The 14,305-nt window shown below is 59.9% G+C and overlaps 1 protein-coding gene across 2 annotated transcripts in view; it reads left to right on the top strand.

Annotated features, from left to right (window-relative positions):
- POFUT2 (protein O-fucosyltransferase 2) overlaps positions 1-6,365 on the top strand; it is an 11,688-nt gene extending 5,323 nt beyond the window's left edge. The window contains exons 5-9 of one of the 2 annotated variants that reach the window (XM_024758296.1): positions 1,593-1,659; positions 3,218-3,343; positions 3,629-3,809; positions 3,958-4,081; positions 5,080-6,365. In XM_024758296.1, the coding sequence (XP_024614064.1) occupies positions 1,593-1,659; positions 3,218-3,343; positions 3,629-3,809; positions 3,958-4,081; positions 5,080-5,236 (655 nt within the window). In that variant the 3' untranslated portion in view covers positions 5,237-6,365. The remainder of the gene's footprint in view (positions 1-1,592; positions 1,660-3,217; positions 3,344-3,628; positions 3,810-3,957; positions 4,082-5,079) is intronic. The other variant, XM_024758297.1, reaches the window with a different exon arrangement.
- Positions 6,366-14,305: the final 7,940 nt, after the last annotated feature.

Below are 14,305 nucleotides of genomic sequence, written 5' to 3'. Positions count from 1 at the left end.
TGTGCCAGGCGAGTTCCTCAGGAGGGGCTCGTGCTTGGTTTCTGGGCAGGTGTCCTAGGAGTTCCCTGCAGGTGTGAGTTGCTGGGGACATGGGGACCCTGCGAGGCGGGGGTCCCTGCCCCTCCCTCCCGTTAGCCACCTTCGGTGTCCCTGAGCCTGCGCACGCACAGGGCAGGCCTCCTGTGCTCTCCGGGGCCCGGCAAGGTGCAGACTGTCCCAGCACGGCCCCAGTGCGCCAGAACGCCAGGCCGGCTGCCCCCAGGCCTGTGTCAGCAAAACGCAGGCGGGTCCACGGAGGCAGCAGCCGCCTTCTCTGCTCGGTGGGTCCGAGCTCCTCGTAAGGGATGAGGCTGCTGGGGCCCCGCGTTACTCATCTCACAGCTGTTCGCATTTCAAAAGCAGATCTGGCCAAAGCTTTGGGCTGTGGGACCGTTTCTTCTGAGTCCCATTTGTGGGTAAGGGGAGCTGAGCCCAGGACAGACTTGTGCCCGGAGGCCCCTCTGTTTAAGAGAGACGCAGGGGGCTTGACAGCGGGGAGATGGCGGCGCTGAGACCCACGAGGCTGGACGGGGGTGGGGGGAGCCCCACCGTGCAGCAAACTCAAGGTGTGAACAGCACTGACCAGAGAGAGAAGATGGATACATTCAGTTACGTTAAAATTAATAAGTCTCGTCCATCGATAGAAAGCGTTAACAAACTGGAAAGACAAACCACAGAGAGGGGGGCGCTTGTAGCACATCAGTCACGTCAGTCAGTACAGGGCTGGGTCAGATGCAGGCAGAGCTGCTAAATAAGGATGAGTGAGGAAAGGGCAGGCGGCCTTGCAGCAAATCAGCACTGTCAGGTGTGCCACCGAGGAACGTGCTGCTCTCAGACCCCAGGGGAGACGCAGGCCGCCGCCTCCCGGACGTGGCCTGTTTCTGGAGGGTCCTTTCCGCGTGTGCTGATTCTTCAGGTTGCTTGATTCGCTCAGGCAGACCACCTTTCCTGCCCCTCCCTTTGCGAGGAGGGAGTTGAGCCTTCCTTTAAGAAGGGGCTGGCTTTGGCTGGAGAAATACAAACATGATAAGGAGTCTGTTTCATTAAGGGGATTTTTAAAAATAAGAGTAAGTACTGAGTTTTGTTCCTTTGGGGTAGCCATCATTACATGGCTTTGCCCTTTATCCAGTGACATGATGAGTTAAGCCGTAGGTGTTCGAATACTGAACCGTTTCTGCTGGCGTGGACTCCATTTGCCACGTGTGTCATCCTTTTAATGTGTTGCTGGGTTCTGTTTGCTAATTTCATGTTTTGTTTACTTGCGGGGTGTTTTGCGTTGAGAGTCACAGTCGAGCTTGGTAGCTCAGCCAGTTCAACGGCTGGGACAGGAGAGCGTCCGTCAATGTTTAGAGCCACTTAGGAGTCGAAAGCTTCTACAGGCAGCTGCCTGTGAGAGGCTCAGCAGAGATTTGCCCAGACGCACCCAGGCGACCCAGCAAGGCTTGACCCTCTCAGAGTTCATCCCTGATCATTCCCCAGCCCAGGGCCTCCCACATGACAGTGCTCTCTGGAGCGTGTGAACATAAAAACCTTCTTTTCTTGTTTAAAAATAGGTCCGTGATGTTAGACCGAGCCGAAAACCTCCTTCACGACCACTATGGAGGGAAGGAGTACTGGGACGTGAGTGTTGCATGGCAAGCATCTCTGTACACGTGTTTAGTCTTGGAAAACCCAAGACCCTCAGCAGCTCTTGTTTTCCACCCTGCTGACTAACGTGATGAGGCTCTTAGCAGGCGTGGGGGAGGGCCCGCCGGTGAGCGTTGCCCCTGCCCAAGGAGGTGCTCCGGGGAGCGGGCTGGGGCGTCCCGGGCCCCTCCTGCACTGCATCGGCTGTCCTTTCCTGCTGACGCGTTCAGAACCTGGAATTAGAGCTCCGGCTGTGTGTCCTCAGCATTGAAAGGTGGGGCGTTCTGTGCCCCGAGTCCTTGATAGTGGAGTCGGGCTCTGCCCTGAGGGGGAAGCGCTGGCTCTGGGTGCACAGACAGTGACAGGGAGGCAGGTGGGCGAGAGGCTTCTCCCGTCCTCCTGGGGGTGGGGACGTCTTAACTGTCAGGCATCTGGTTTGGAAAGAGAGGCTCAGTTCTGCCGACGGGGGGCCCGGTGCAGCAGTTTGGCAAAAGCGTCAGACGTTCCCTGAGAAGAGCCTTTGGCTGCAAGGTGGGGACCCGGGTGAAGTCAGCCTGGCCTGTCGGGGGCTCTGCCGGGCCAAGGAGCCTCCAGGGGCATCAGGGTGGGTGGGCTGCAGGGGACACGGGGCCTGCCCTGCTCGGCTCCCATGCTCCCCCGGGTCCTGGGACCTGTGCAGAAACTGATCTTAGAAGGGCCATTTGTGCGTGGTTGAAGTGAGGTAGAAGCGTTTAGGCAAATTACAGCTTTCTTAAGTTGAAAATGAGCTCCCTCAAGGCAGATACTTTGCAGCCTGGTTTGTCCCCCTCCCCATGGGGATCTGCGCCCGTCTCACCTGGGTTTCCCTGGATCTCTGCACCTTGGCTCTGCTGCCGGTGTGGACGGAGCCCCCACACGGTGGGCATGGTGTTTGCTGCTGCGGGGGCTCCCAGGCCTGTTGATTGAGCTGCAGGCTTATTATTTATGGCAGCTGATATTTGAAAAAGAAAGACGTGGTATTTGCTGTCAGAAAAATGCAGTTGGTATTCTGTAATCTCTGCACCTAATTCACGATGAAGGGCAGCCCCGCATGTGGCGAGGTCCGTCCCTGGACCGCGTCCTGTCCTGTCCCTGCAGGGCGTTGGTCAGTAATCAGTCCCCAGATGGACCCAGTCAGGCCCCCCAAGTCCCGCCCAGTCGTCACCAGCCTCAGCCTGTCTGGTCTTTCCTCCACCTGGGGAAATGGGTGTCATGCCCGCTCTGCAGCCCCTGACCCCCAGCTCTCAGGGTCTGCCCTGTCTGGGGGTCATGGATGCGTCCTGGGGGCGGGCTGGGCAGGCAGAGGCCCCCAGGTGGGACCCTGCTCCCTGGACTCGCGACCTGGGCGCCTCCTGGGCGGGTTGTTGCAGAAGCGCAGAAGCGTCAAAACGTGGACACGGTGGTTCTGAGCTTCATGACAGCACTGTGGTCCCCACCAGCCCTGAAGGGTGGTGACCCCCCTCGGCACCTGTGGGGGGGAGGGGTGACGGGCGGGGACCCCGGGGCGGGGGCTCACGGTCTGTTGCACCTGCAGACCCGGCGCAGCATGGTGTTCGCCAAGCACCTGCGGGCCGTGGGGGACGAGTTCCGGAGCAGGTACCTCAATTCCACGGACGCGGCCGACAGGATCCCCTTCGAGGAGGACTGGACCAAGATGAAGGTGGACCCCACCTCTGTAATCCTTGGCGGGGGGGATGCATTTTGTCTCTCGATGCCTCACAGCTAACCCCTCCTTTAGGAGAGGGCAGAACGGGAGCACCCTTGTCTGTCACAGGGCTGCCGGGCCCCACTGCCCCAGGTGCCAGAGATGCTGCTCGTCAGCAGGGAGCCCCCGTCCTTGTGCAGATGTAGGGACGTTAGCCAGTAATCGGTCCCTAGATGGACCCGATCAGGCCCCCCGCGTCCTGCCCGATCGGCACCAGCCTGTCTGGTCCTCCTCCACCAGGTCCAGCTGGGCTCTTCGCTGGGGGGCCCATACCTGGGTGTCCACCTGAGGAGGAAGGACTTCACCTGGGGGCACAGGGAGGACGTGCCCAGCCTGGAGGGGGCCGCGAGGAGGATCCGCAGCCTCATGAAGACCCACCAGCTGGACAGGGTGTTCGTGGCCACGGACGCCGCCAGGAAGGGTACATGGCTCCATCCGCCTGTTCCTCCCACAGTTAATGGGAGGGGGTCGTGTTTCTGTCCTCGCCCCTCCCCCTGTGGTCCTGCAGTGTGAGCTCATGCACACGCATGTCTCCTGCGGCCCCGTCACCTCCCGTGATGCACCTGCAGAGCTGGATGGGCTCCGGAGGCTGCTGCCCGAGATGGTGCGGTTCGAACCCACGTGGGAGGAGCTGGAGCTCTACAAGGACGGGGGCGTCGCCATCGTGGACCAGTGGGTCTGCGCGCACGCCCGGTGAGCAGCCCCTCCCGCCGCGTACACGCCTAGCGCGTGTCCGAGGCTGAGTCCTCACGTGCAGCCCACCGGCTCGGCCCTCCTTGCCTCACCCGGGGCCTCTCCTCTGCCACATCTAGTCTCAGGGGCAGGGCCATCCCCGCTCCGCCCGCCCCTGAGTCCTGGTCCCCAGGTACATCTCGGGCACCCGCGGGGCACCCTGCCCAGTGTCCCGTCCTTGTCCTGGGAGGCAAGCTGCCCACAGGGACCTGGGCCCAGGCCTCGGGGCTTCCTCCGGTCCATCTGCCCACGGGCGCTGGGAGAGCAGGGCTGGGGTGAGTCGGGCACCTGGGGTAAAGTGGAGAATCAGGGCAGAGTAGGTTATTTTCCCTCTCCTTCCAGAGTCCTCAGACGTGCTGGGCGCAGGGGCGTGTGTGGTTTACCAGGTAGAGGTGTGCCCTGTCCCGTTCCAGGGGACACCTCCTCCAGGCTGAGCAGAGGGCTGAGGGCGGACTCAGCCCCACCAGGGGTGCAGGGAGCAGCCCCAGCCCCGCCCTGTGCTCTGGGCCCTGCCCCGAGGTTCTGCTGGGGGGGGGCGGGGGTGCGGGGTTCGGGGCTTCACTCTTCCCCGCCCGCCTTGGGCTCAGGCCCTGCGGTGACGGGAAGCAGACCTCCGGCACGTGTGTTCCAAGATGCCGTCCCTGGAGGGGAGTTTCCTCCTCCTCCGGCTGCGGCTCCGCCCTCAGCGGGAAGGCCTGCGCGGCAGGTTAAGCTTGGCCCTGAGCCCCTGCCCCGAGCAGCCACGGTCTAGCAGTGGCCCAAGCCTGCCCCCAGTGCGGGACCTGTCACCAGAGCCCCTGCGGTGGCCGCAGCCTGGCCCCTGGGCCGCTTGGTGGCGGTGGGCCACGGGGAGCCCCGGCCGAGGAGACTGGGCTGGGGGGCCGGGCCGGCACCTGGGGTCGTGGGTGGGCGTGGCTGGCGGGTTTGCTCCGCAGCCCTGGTGACCTCACGTTTCTCAGCAGGTTTTTTATCGGCACCTCGGTCTCCACGTTCTCTTTTCGAATTCACGAGGAGAGAGAGATCCTGGGGTTGGACCCCAAGACGACATACAACCGGTTCTGTGGGGACGAGGAGAAGGCGTGCGAGCAGCCCACGCACTGGAGGATCGCATACTGAGCCGGCCCGCGGGCGCCCCACACGCGGGCTCGCAGCCGCCCTCAGGACAGGTGTCCCTGCCGGGGCAGGGACTCCCCGGCTGGGCAGCAGGCTGTCCCCTCTCCAGTCTCAGGCCTGGGAGCCCTGCGGAGCCACGCTGCGTCTGTCCAGCCTTCCCCAGGCCCACCTGTCTGCCGTGACCCAGCGCCACCACTTCCCCGGGATGCGGGTTGTTGGCTCCCGATCCGGAACCGTGTGTCCGCGGCCAGCGAGGCCCCCGTGATGCCTCGGAGGTGCCGGCTCGTCCTTGTGGACCTTGGTCTGGAGGGTTTCCCACAGCGTCGGGCAGGCCTGGCGCCTGGGCCGCTCCTGTCCCGGGCGGCAGACACAGTGTTGACACTCCCTGTGCCACAGAGCAGGGCCCTTGGTCCTGCCCTTCTCCCCATGTGGGACCCCGTGCCAGCTGGACCACCACATCACAGGGCCAGTCTGAGGCCTTTGGGGGCCTGTGATGCCCTCGCCCTGTCCATCCCGCACTGCCTGGGTCAGAGCATTGGCCCCGTCCGTCCCCCACTGCCTGGGTCAGAGCATCGGAACATTCCTCGGCGAGTCCCGGTGCTTTGTGTGCTCACGGGGACAGGGGGCCCCCGCCGGTGGTCTGCAGGGTCCTTCAAGCTGTCCAGGCTGTCTGGTCTGTGATGGCCACAGCAGTACGAGGGGTGGCCAGATGCTCGTCCTCGGAGCCCCTGTGGTCCCTGCGTGAGGGCAGGGGTGCGGCCGAGAGGAGCGGGGTCACTCCAGCCTCGGAAGGCACCTTGGGGACCAGCTGCTGCGGGCCAGAGGCCGGTCTGCAGAGCCCTGTGTTGGGACTTCACAGCCGCCATGAGGGAGCTACTGTGAGGGCACTGCTGGTGCCCCACCCCGTCCCCTCCAACTAGGCGCCCAACTTCCCACGACACCAGGGGTGACTGGCGACCCCTGCAGAACCCATGAGTCTGGGCTGCAGCCGGCCCATATCTCCTTCCTGACTCTAGAGAGGCCCTGATCACATGGCGGGGTCCTGCGGTGTCACCGCCATGCCGGGTGAAACCGCGAGATATTTATTCTTTGTTTGTACATCAAATATTAATAAAATACGTTTTCTAGAAACGGTGCTTTTTCCCACCCTGTGTTCTCTTTCAGCCGAGCGCTGGTCCAAACATCTGGACTCGGCCGTTACCTTCCTTTTTAAGAAAAGCCTGCATTGTCGTCGTCTGTGTGTACAGGTGTGAGCATCGTGGAGGCACCGGCCTGGTACAGCCTGCCCCGCCAGCTCTTCGTTCTTTGCACGTTGGCCGCCAGGCTTGTTTGGAAAGAGCTCGTAGTTCTACAGGTTTGAGAACTGCTGTCGTCTAGGTGCTGAGGGGGCAGCAGTAGAGCCTCCCTGGGGGCTGCATCCTGGTGGGAAAGACCAGCCAGCGAAACCCCACCCTAGAGGGCAGGGCGCGCGGCGGGAAGGCAGGGAGCTCCGGGAGGGGGTGCGGGCCACGCCGCAGAGGGGGCAGGGGTGAGCTTCAAGGGGCAGTGAGGGTAGGGGCCACTGGGGGTCTGCAGAGAAGCGGGGGACAGCCTGGAAGCTGGGCTCCAGGTGACGCTGTCAGGGCCGCTGGACGCAGGGCGGGTGGTCGGGAGGTGGCGTCTCAGCTGCTGGAAGGACGTGGCCCAGGGCCTGTGGTCTTGGCCGTGTGAAAGGGCTGAGGGGGAGGGGCCGCAGGTGGGGACCGTGACGGCAGGCAGGGCCGGAGGAGGAGGAGGCATCCGGGCATCGCCGGGCATTGCACCCCTGCCCTGATGGGGAGACACAGGAGGAGCCGCGGTCTCGTGGGCCTCCCTGGCCCCAGGCCTCCCCGTGCTCTCGGCTCTGCCATGTATGACGGGGCGCCGGGCAGGCCGCAGGAGGGCCATCGTCAGAGCCTGTCTGGAGCGTGTCATGCCATCGTTGGAATTTCAGAAACACATTGAGGGTGAAGGAAGGTGAGCCAGGGGGTGGGGGGTGGGGTCTCAGTCCGCCTCAGTGGGGGCACGCGTGGTGAGTGTCCTCCGGAGGCACCCCCCAGGACGGCAGCCGCCCTCTGCAGGCTGGGGGTCCCGGACACGGGACCACCTCCCTACGTCTGGGGCCGCCCCACCCTGCACCCTGATTTAGTGTCCGACTCTGAGGTCACAGGGTCAGCGCTGCACCGGGGCTTATAAATAAACCGCCTGGTCACAGAGGGCGTCACTGGGCTGGACAGTCCTGCTAGATCAGGGCATCAGGTCCTGCAGACACCGGGGGAGTCTTGCCACTGCGGCTCCCTGGGGACCCCAGCTGTGCGGGGCCGGTTACCCTGCACCACGGGCCAGGCTCCGGGCTCCAAGGGGAATCACTGCGAGGTGGCACCTTTGTCCCCGTCCCTGGGCGAGGAGTGTGTCGTGGGAGATTGTTTTCTTATGATGATCACTCTGCTGCTTTCAAAGCCCAGGGGCCTCCAGAGACCCCATTTCGGCAGATAACCCTCCCTGTGAACTGAAGGAGAACAGAAATCATCCCTCTGTGAAATGATGACTCTTAAAATTGTCTTTTGCTTCCTGTGGGCAGCAGGCTCTCGTCAGGTGGGTTTGTTGTAAGTCCAGCTGTCAGGGGGTCAGGGTGGTGGTTCTCCGCTCGCAGGACAGCCTGGACAGGGACGGGAACATGGATGGGGAAAGGCAAACTTGGCTGACCTTGAGCCAGAAGGACCACGCAGGCCCTGCGTCTCAGCCGGGCCCTCCCAGGACAGAGGGTGGTGGAGTGGACGCGGAAAGCCTGCAGCCTGGGGGCTTGCCTTCCAGCACAAGGCCCTTCACCCATCCAGTTTGGGGGCGCCATCATGATGCAGTCTAGGTTAGGAAAGCAGTCACAGAACATTGCCAGCTTCACCTGGGGACTGATTCTCTGGGTGGTGGTGGTGCTGTCATCCTGCTTTTCTACTTCACAGAGGGGTCACTGATGTAAGACCACCCACGTGATCCCGAGGTGCCCTCTGGGCTGCAGGCAGACCCCTCATTCACCCCGTGGGCACTGAGTACCCCACAACCCCCCGCCCCAGGGCTGGGTGTCCTGATGGAGTCGGGAGAGTGGGCGCTGGGGAGGCCTCTGCTCGAGGGCGGACCGGGGACTTAGGTGATGGTCAGGGAGTGCATCCAGCACGCAGGGCCAGCCAGTGCCTGGCCTGGCAGGAGAGCCTTGGAGGAGGGCGGCAGTGCTAGGCCTGGAGTTTGGAGGGGCACCCGCCTAGCTTGTTGGAGAAGCAGGGGCAGGTCCCAGCCCAACGTGGTGGGAGCCCCACGGTCTCGGAGCCCCGAGGCCATCAGCAAAGATTCCTGCTGTGGAGTGGGCTCGGGCGGCTGTGTGTGGGTGGGGGCAGGAAGGACCCCCCGCACGGGCCGGGCCAGGCTGGGTGCCCCAAGGCAGACCTTTGCAGGTGGAGGGCGAGGGAGACCCAGATGCCAGAGGTGCCTGGTCAGAACGTGGGGAGGAGCAGCTGGGAGATGACCAGGGCTCACGGCCGCCCTGCGCTCTCCAGCCCATGGCCGACTCTCCTGGTGGGACTTGCGGGCTGCCACACGGTGGGGAGGGGCCTCAGCAAAACCCCTCCCAGCTCTCCTCTGGACCCCTCAGGCCTGTTCCAGCTGATGTCTGACAAACCCACTCATAACTCATCGTTAACCTTTTAAAAACAAAGGGGAAGTGTCGAACATGGACGTTTGAACTTTCAGGGAGTCATCTCCTCATCTGCAGAGAAGGTCAGGGAGGCAGGCGCGTGGGCAGGAGACAGCGGCTGATGCTCCAAAATTGTTCCCCTGACCTCGAAGGCAGGCAGCAGCTCAACCAAGCAGCAAGGCCCGGCCTGAGACAAATATTCACATCCCTCCCCGCCTGCCTGTCATCTCTGTGATTAAGCCAGGTCCTTGTTCAGTGAGGTGATGACACAGCCAATTAACTCTTGCAGCACCGTCACCAGTGCCCAGGACAGTCACTTGGTCCTTTCCAACCAAGCAAGGAAGGTAAGGGACTGGAAAATTCAAAGATGTTATTTAAAGACTGACTTCCAGAGCAGATTGGCTCAAGATGGTGGAGTAGAAGGACGTGCACTCACTCCCTCTTGCGAGAGCACCAGAATCACAACTGCTGAACAGTCATTGACAGAAAGACACTGGAACTCACCAAAAAAGAGACCCCACCTCCAAAGACCAAGGAGAAGCCACAATGAGACGGTAGGAGGGGCGCAATCACAGTAAAATCAAATCCCATAACTGCTGGGTGGGTGACTCACAGACTGGAGAACACTTAGACCACAGAAGTCCACCCACTGGAGTGAAGGTTCTGAGCCCCACGCCAGGCTTCCCAAGCTGGGGGTCCAGCAATGAGAGGAAGAATTCCCAGAGAATCAGACGTTGAATGCTAGCGGGATTTGATTACAGGGCTTCGACAGGACTGGGGGAAACAGAGACTCCACTCTTGGAGGGCACACACAAAGTAGTGTCTGCATCAGGACCCAGGGGAAGGAGCAGTGACCCCATAGGAGACTGAACCAGACCTACCTGCTAGTGTTGGAGGGTCTCCTGCAGAGGTGGGGGGTGGCTGTGTCTCACCATGAGGACAAGGACACTGGCAGCAGAAGTTCTGGGAAGTACTCCTTGGCGTGAGCCCTCCCAGAGTCCATTAGCCCCACCAAAGAACCCGGGTAGGCTCCAGTGTTGGGTCACCTCAGGTCAAACAACCAACAGGGAGGTAACCCAGCCCCACCCATCAGCAGACAAGCGGATTAAAGTTTTACTGAGCTCTGCCCACCAGAGCAACAGCCAGCTCTACCCACCACCAGTCCCTCCCATCAGGAACCTTGCACAAGCCTCTTAGATAGCCTCATCCACCAGAGGGCAGACAGCAGAAGCAAGAAGAACTACAATCCTGCAGCCTGTGGAACTAAAACCACGTTCACAGGAAGATAGACGAGATGAAAAGGCAGAGAGCTATGTACCAGATGAAGGAACAAGATAAAACCCCAGAAAAACAACTAAATGAATTGGAGACAGGCAACTTTCCAGAAAAAGAATTCAGAATAATGATAGTGAAGATGATCCAGGACCTCGGAAAAAGAATGGAGGCAAAGATCAAGAAGATGGAAGAAATGTTTAACAAAGACCTAGAAGAATTAACAAACAGAGATGAACAATACAATAACTGAAATGAAAACTACACTAGAAGGAATCAATAGCAGAATAACTGAGGCAGAAGAACGGATAAGTGACCTGGAAGACAGAATGGTGGAATCCACTGCTGCAGAACAGAATAAAGAAAAAAGAATTAAAAGAAATGAAGACAGCCTAAGAGCCCTCTGGGACAACATTAAATGCAACAACATTCACATTATATGGGTCCCAGAAGAGAGAGAAAGGACCCGAGAAAATATTCGAAGAGATTATAGTTGAAAACTTCCCTAACATGGGAAAGGAAACAGCCACCCAAGTCCATGAAGTGCAGAGAGTCCCATACAGGATAAACCCAAGGAGAAACACGCCGAGACACAAAGTAATCAAATTGGCCAAAAGTAAAGACAAAGAAAAATTATTGAAAACAGCAAGGGAAAGATGACAAATAACATACAACGGAACTCCCATAAGGTTAACAGCTGATTTCTCGGCAGAAACTCTACAAGCCAGAAGGGAGTGGCATGACATATTTAAGGTGATGAAAGGGAAGAACCTACAACCAAGATTACTATACCCGGCAAGGGTCTCATTCAGATTCGATGGAGAAATCAAAAGCTTTACAGACAAGCAAAAGCTAAGAGAATTGAACACCACTAAACCAACTCTACAACAAATGCTAAAGGAACTTCTCTAAGTGGAAAACACAAGAGAAGAAAAAGACCTACAAAAACAAACCCAAAAGAATTAAGGAAATGTTAATAGGAACATATTATGTACAATGGAATATTACTCGGCCATAAAAAGGAATGAAATTGGGTCATTTGTAGAGATGTGGTTGGATCTAAAGACTGTCACACAGAGTGAAGTAAGTCAGAAAGAGAAAAACAAATATCGTATATTAATGCATATATGAGGAACCTAGAAAAATGGTACAGATGAACAGGTTTGCAGGGCAGAAATTGAGACACAGATGTAGAGAACAAAAGTATGGACACTAGGGGGGGAAATGGCAGGGGTGTTGTGTGGTGGTGTGATGAATTGGGAGATTGGGATTGACATGTATACATTAATATGTATAAAATAGATAACTAATAAGATAGATAACTAATAACTGCTGTATAAAAAATAATAATAAAAGAAAAAAAAAAAAGACTTGCAGAAATTCTTCTGTCTCAGCTCGTGTACCTCCATCTGGCCATGGATGTCCTGGAGGTCAACACTGATGTGGATTTGGGGAGAGTAGGAGCCCCTCTGTGTGGACCGAGTGCTGGAGACAGGGAACTCCCATCCAGGCATCCCACCCTGGGTGACATATTTGGGAGAAAGAGCCAGGGGCTGAGCTTGTCCCGGAGGGAACAGGTCTCTGCTGAAGGAGTGTGTCTCTTGGCCCTGAAGACGTCCCAGGGGAGGGGTAGCAGACAGCTGGGCCTGGGCCCTCTCCAGATGGGATTCTCTTCTCAAGGCCGGGCATCAATCAAGAGAACAGAAACCCAGCCAGACTTCTTAGACAGTTCGAGTACATAAAACTCCCGCCACTCAAAAGGCCAGGTGTGACTGCCATCAGGCACAGCTGGATCCAGGGGCCTGAACAGCCTCACTGGGCTCTGGTCCACTCCTGCTCCCCATTCCGCTGTCTACTGGTGACCCCAGTCTCCGCAGGGCCCCCACCACAGTGACGAGATGGACAACATCTCATGTCCCATTTCCACATCCAGTGGGTGAGAGTGTCACCTTCTAGATGCCCCACAAGCATCCGTCACACCTGACCCCAAACATGACCTGTGTGTGGGTCAGCCCAGCCCCCACAGGTGGGTGGAGCCCCTCCCAGCCCAGCCAGGAGTGGGGAGGGGAGGCCAGCCCCCTCTACCTGAGCAGGTGGGCTCTGCATCTCGGGACTCGGCACTCAGTCCTGCAAATGGTCCCAGGCGATAATCCGGGAAGCCCTTTTCATGCCCCCCAATGCCACACGTACACACATGCACACACACACACGTACACACTTGGGCAGGAGTCCTCAGGACACAAGCTGCTCCCTCTGCCCTGGGCACCTGGGGTGGGGGCCTCAGGCGTTCCCCTGGGTCCAGCACCCTCCCTGCCCAGGCGCCCAGTCCAGGTGTGGCTGCCCAGGCCCTGCTTGTGGCCACACAAACAGGGCCTGGGTCGTGCGGCCTGGGACCCAGGGAGACTGCTGCCACCAGGACCACTGACACTGATGGTTGGCTGAGCGGGACCTATAACGCCCACTAGCTAATGGCCACACCCTCGCCCTGCCCCTGTTACACCCTGACCCCTTGCGTTTGCTGTGAGCCCAGGAGGGTCCCAGAGTGGCCGAGGTCCATGCCGCCATCAGCTCTTTCCACCTCCCCCAGGGCCTGTATATGTGAGATCACTTTCTACACCAAAGTTCAGGAGAACTGTTTCCTAGAACCTGGCTGGCCTCCCCTCCCCCACCCTAACTGACCAGCCCTGGTCGTCAGACACCTGTTTACCTTGGAGAGGGAACACTCCCCAGGGTTCTGAGCAGTCAGTCGTGGCCCACGGGACACTGGCGCTCGGAGGCAGAGGTGTGGCACCCTCACAGCCAAGGAGGGCCTGCCACCTGCCCCGGGCCCACGTTCCAGCTGATCCTGGAACGGTTGTGGGGCACTCTGCTGGTGGTCTCTGAAAGCTTGACCCGAGCCTCCCAGCGTTTCCATGGGGGTCCTCATTTGTGCTGTGGTGCTGCTTTTGGTAGTAAGCAGAGGGCACAGTGTCCAAAATAGGAAGGTGCCCGGCAAGAGGTGTCCTGCCCGTGATGAGGTCTGTGGACGACGTAGTGAGACAACCGACCCCCGGCAACGCAGGCCGCTGGAGGTCTGGGGCCGCCCGGCAGGGAGGCCAGTCTGCCAACGCGCCAGACCTTGTGCCTGTCGGCACTGGAAGCTCATCGTGTCAAGACAGTGCGGACTTTCTGGAAAAGGCACAGGAGAGCCGGCCCCCTCAACTGCCCCACGCGATCGATGAGAGACCCGTCCCCAAAGCATCAGAGGACAGTGGGGAGCAGCCTCAGCAGAAAGCAGGGGCTGATTTGAATGGAAACACTCTTGTTCCAGAAAGTCCAGAGCTGCTGGCCCAGGAAATTGCGAGATGGAAGCAGAAGGAGGAGAAGAAAGCGAGGCTGGGGGAGGCGGACGCCCGGAGGGAGCAGGACCTGGAAGCCGCGGTCGGCCAGGTAGAGTCCCTGGCTGAGCACCTGCTGAGGTTCTGCCCAGTCCCAGGCCTCTCTGGGGGCCGTGGGGGTGACGGGGACATCGATCTGTCCTGCCATCCGCCTGTCCACGGGCCAGAAGGTGACCTGAAGGGGGTGAGGGGTGACGCGGACTTCAGCGTGTCCCTCCCGGGCCCCGAGCTGGAGCCTCAGGGAACAGCCAGACAACCATGGTAAGAGAAGCAAAGGGCCGCGAGGCTCGTGGGACAACAGCCCGTCTGCAGAGGGAAGAGGTGGCTGTGCGGGGCGTGGCCTCCCGGCTGGGGAAGGAAGCTCGGCTGCTGCCGAAGGAGAGGCCGCAGGAGATGTGCTGCAGGGGGAGGGGCACTGCTTAGAGCCGGAGAGGAGGCTGCCCGCTGCATGCGGGGACCCGGCCTCCGCTCAGCACACCCGCAGCCTCTACCGGGAGATGGCCAAGCACCTGGAAGCAGCTGGGCCAGGAGGTGGAGGCCAACGCCTCCTTCCATCGGAAGGAGACCCTCTTCCAGGAGACAAGGGTCCGGGAGAGCTGGATGGCAGCCGTGCTGATGGAAAGGAAGCTCCAGGAGCTCAGGAGAGGAAACGCCGTCCGCAGGCAGGTGCTGGCCGGTGACCCGGCCCCCCTCCGGCCCTGTGCCCCTCCCCACCCCGGA

The sequence above is a fragment of the Neophocaena asiaeorientalis genome, unplaced genomic scaffold (assembly GCF_003031525.2).
Source record: "Neophocaena asiaeorientalis asiaeorientalis breed wild unplaced genomic scaffold, Neophocaena_asiaeorientalis_V1.1 scaffold45, whole genome shotgun sequence".
Lineage (NCBI taxonomy): Eukaryota > Metazoa > Chordata > Mammalia > Artiodactyla > Phocoenidae > Neophocaena > Neophocaena asiaeorientalis.
The sequence above is the reverse complement of the archived record's forward strand: the minus strand, read 5'-3'. Positions and strand labels throughout refer to the sequence as shown.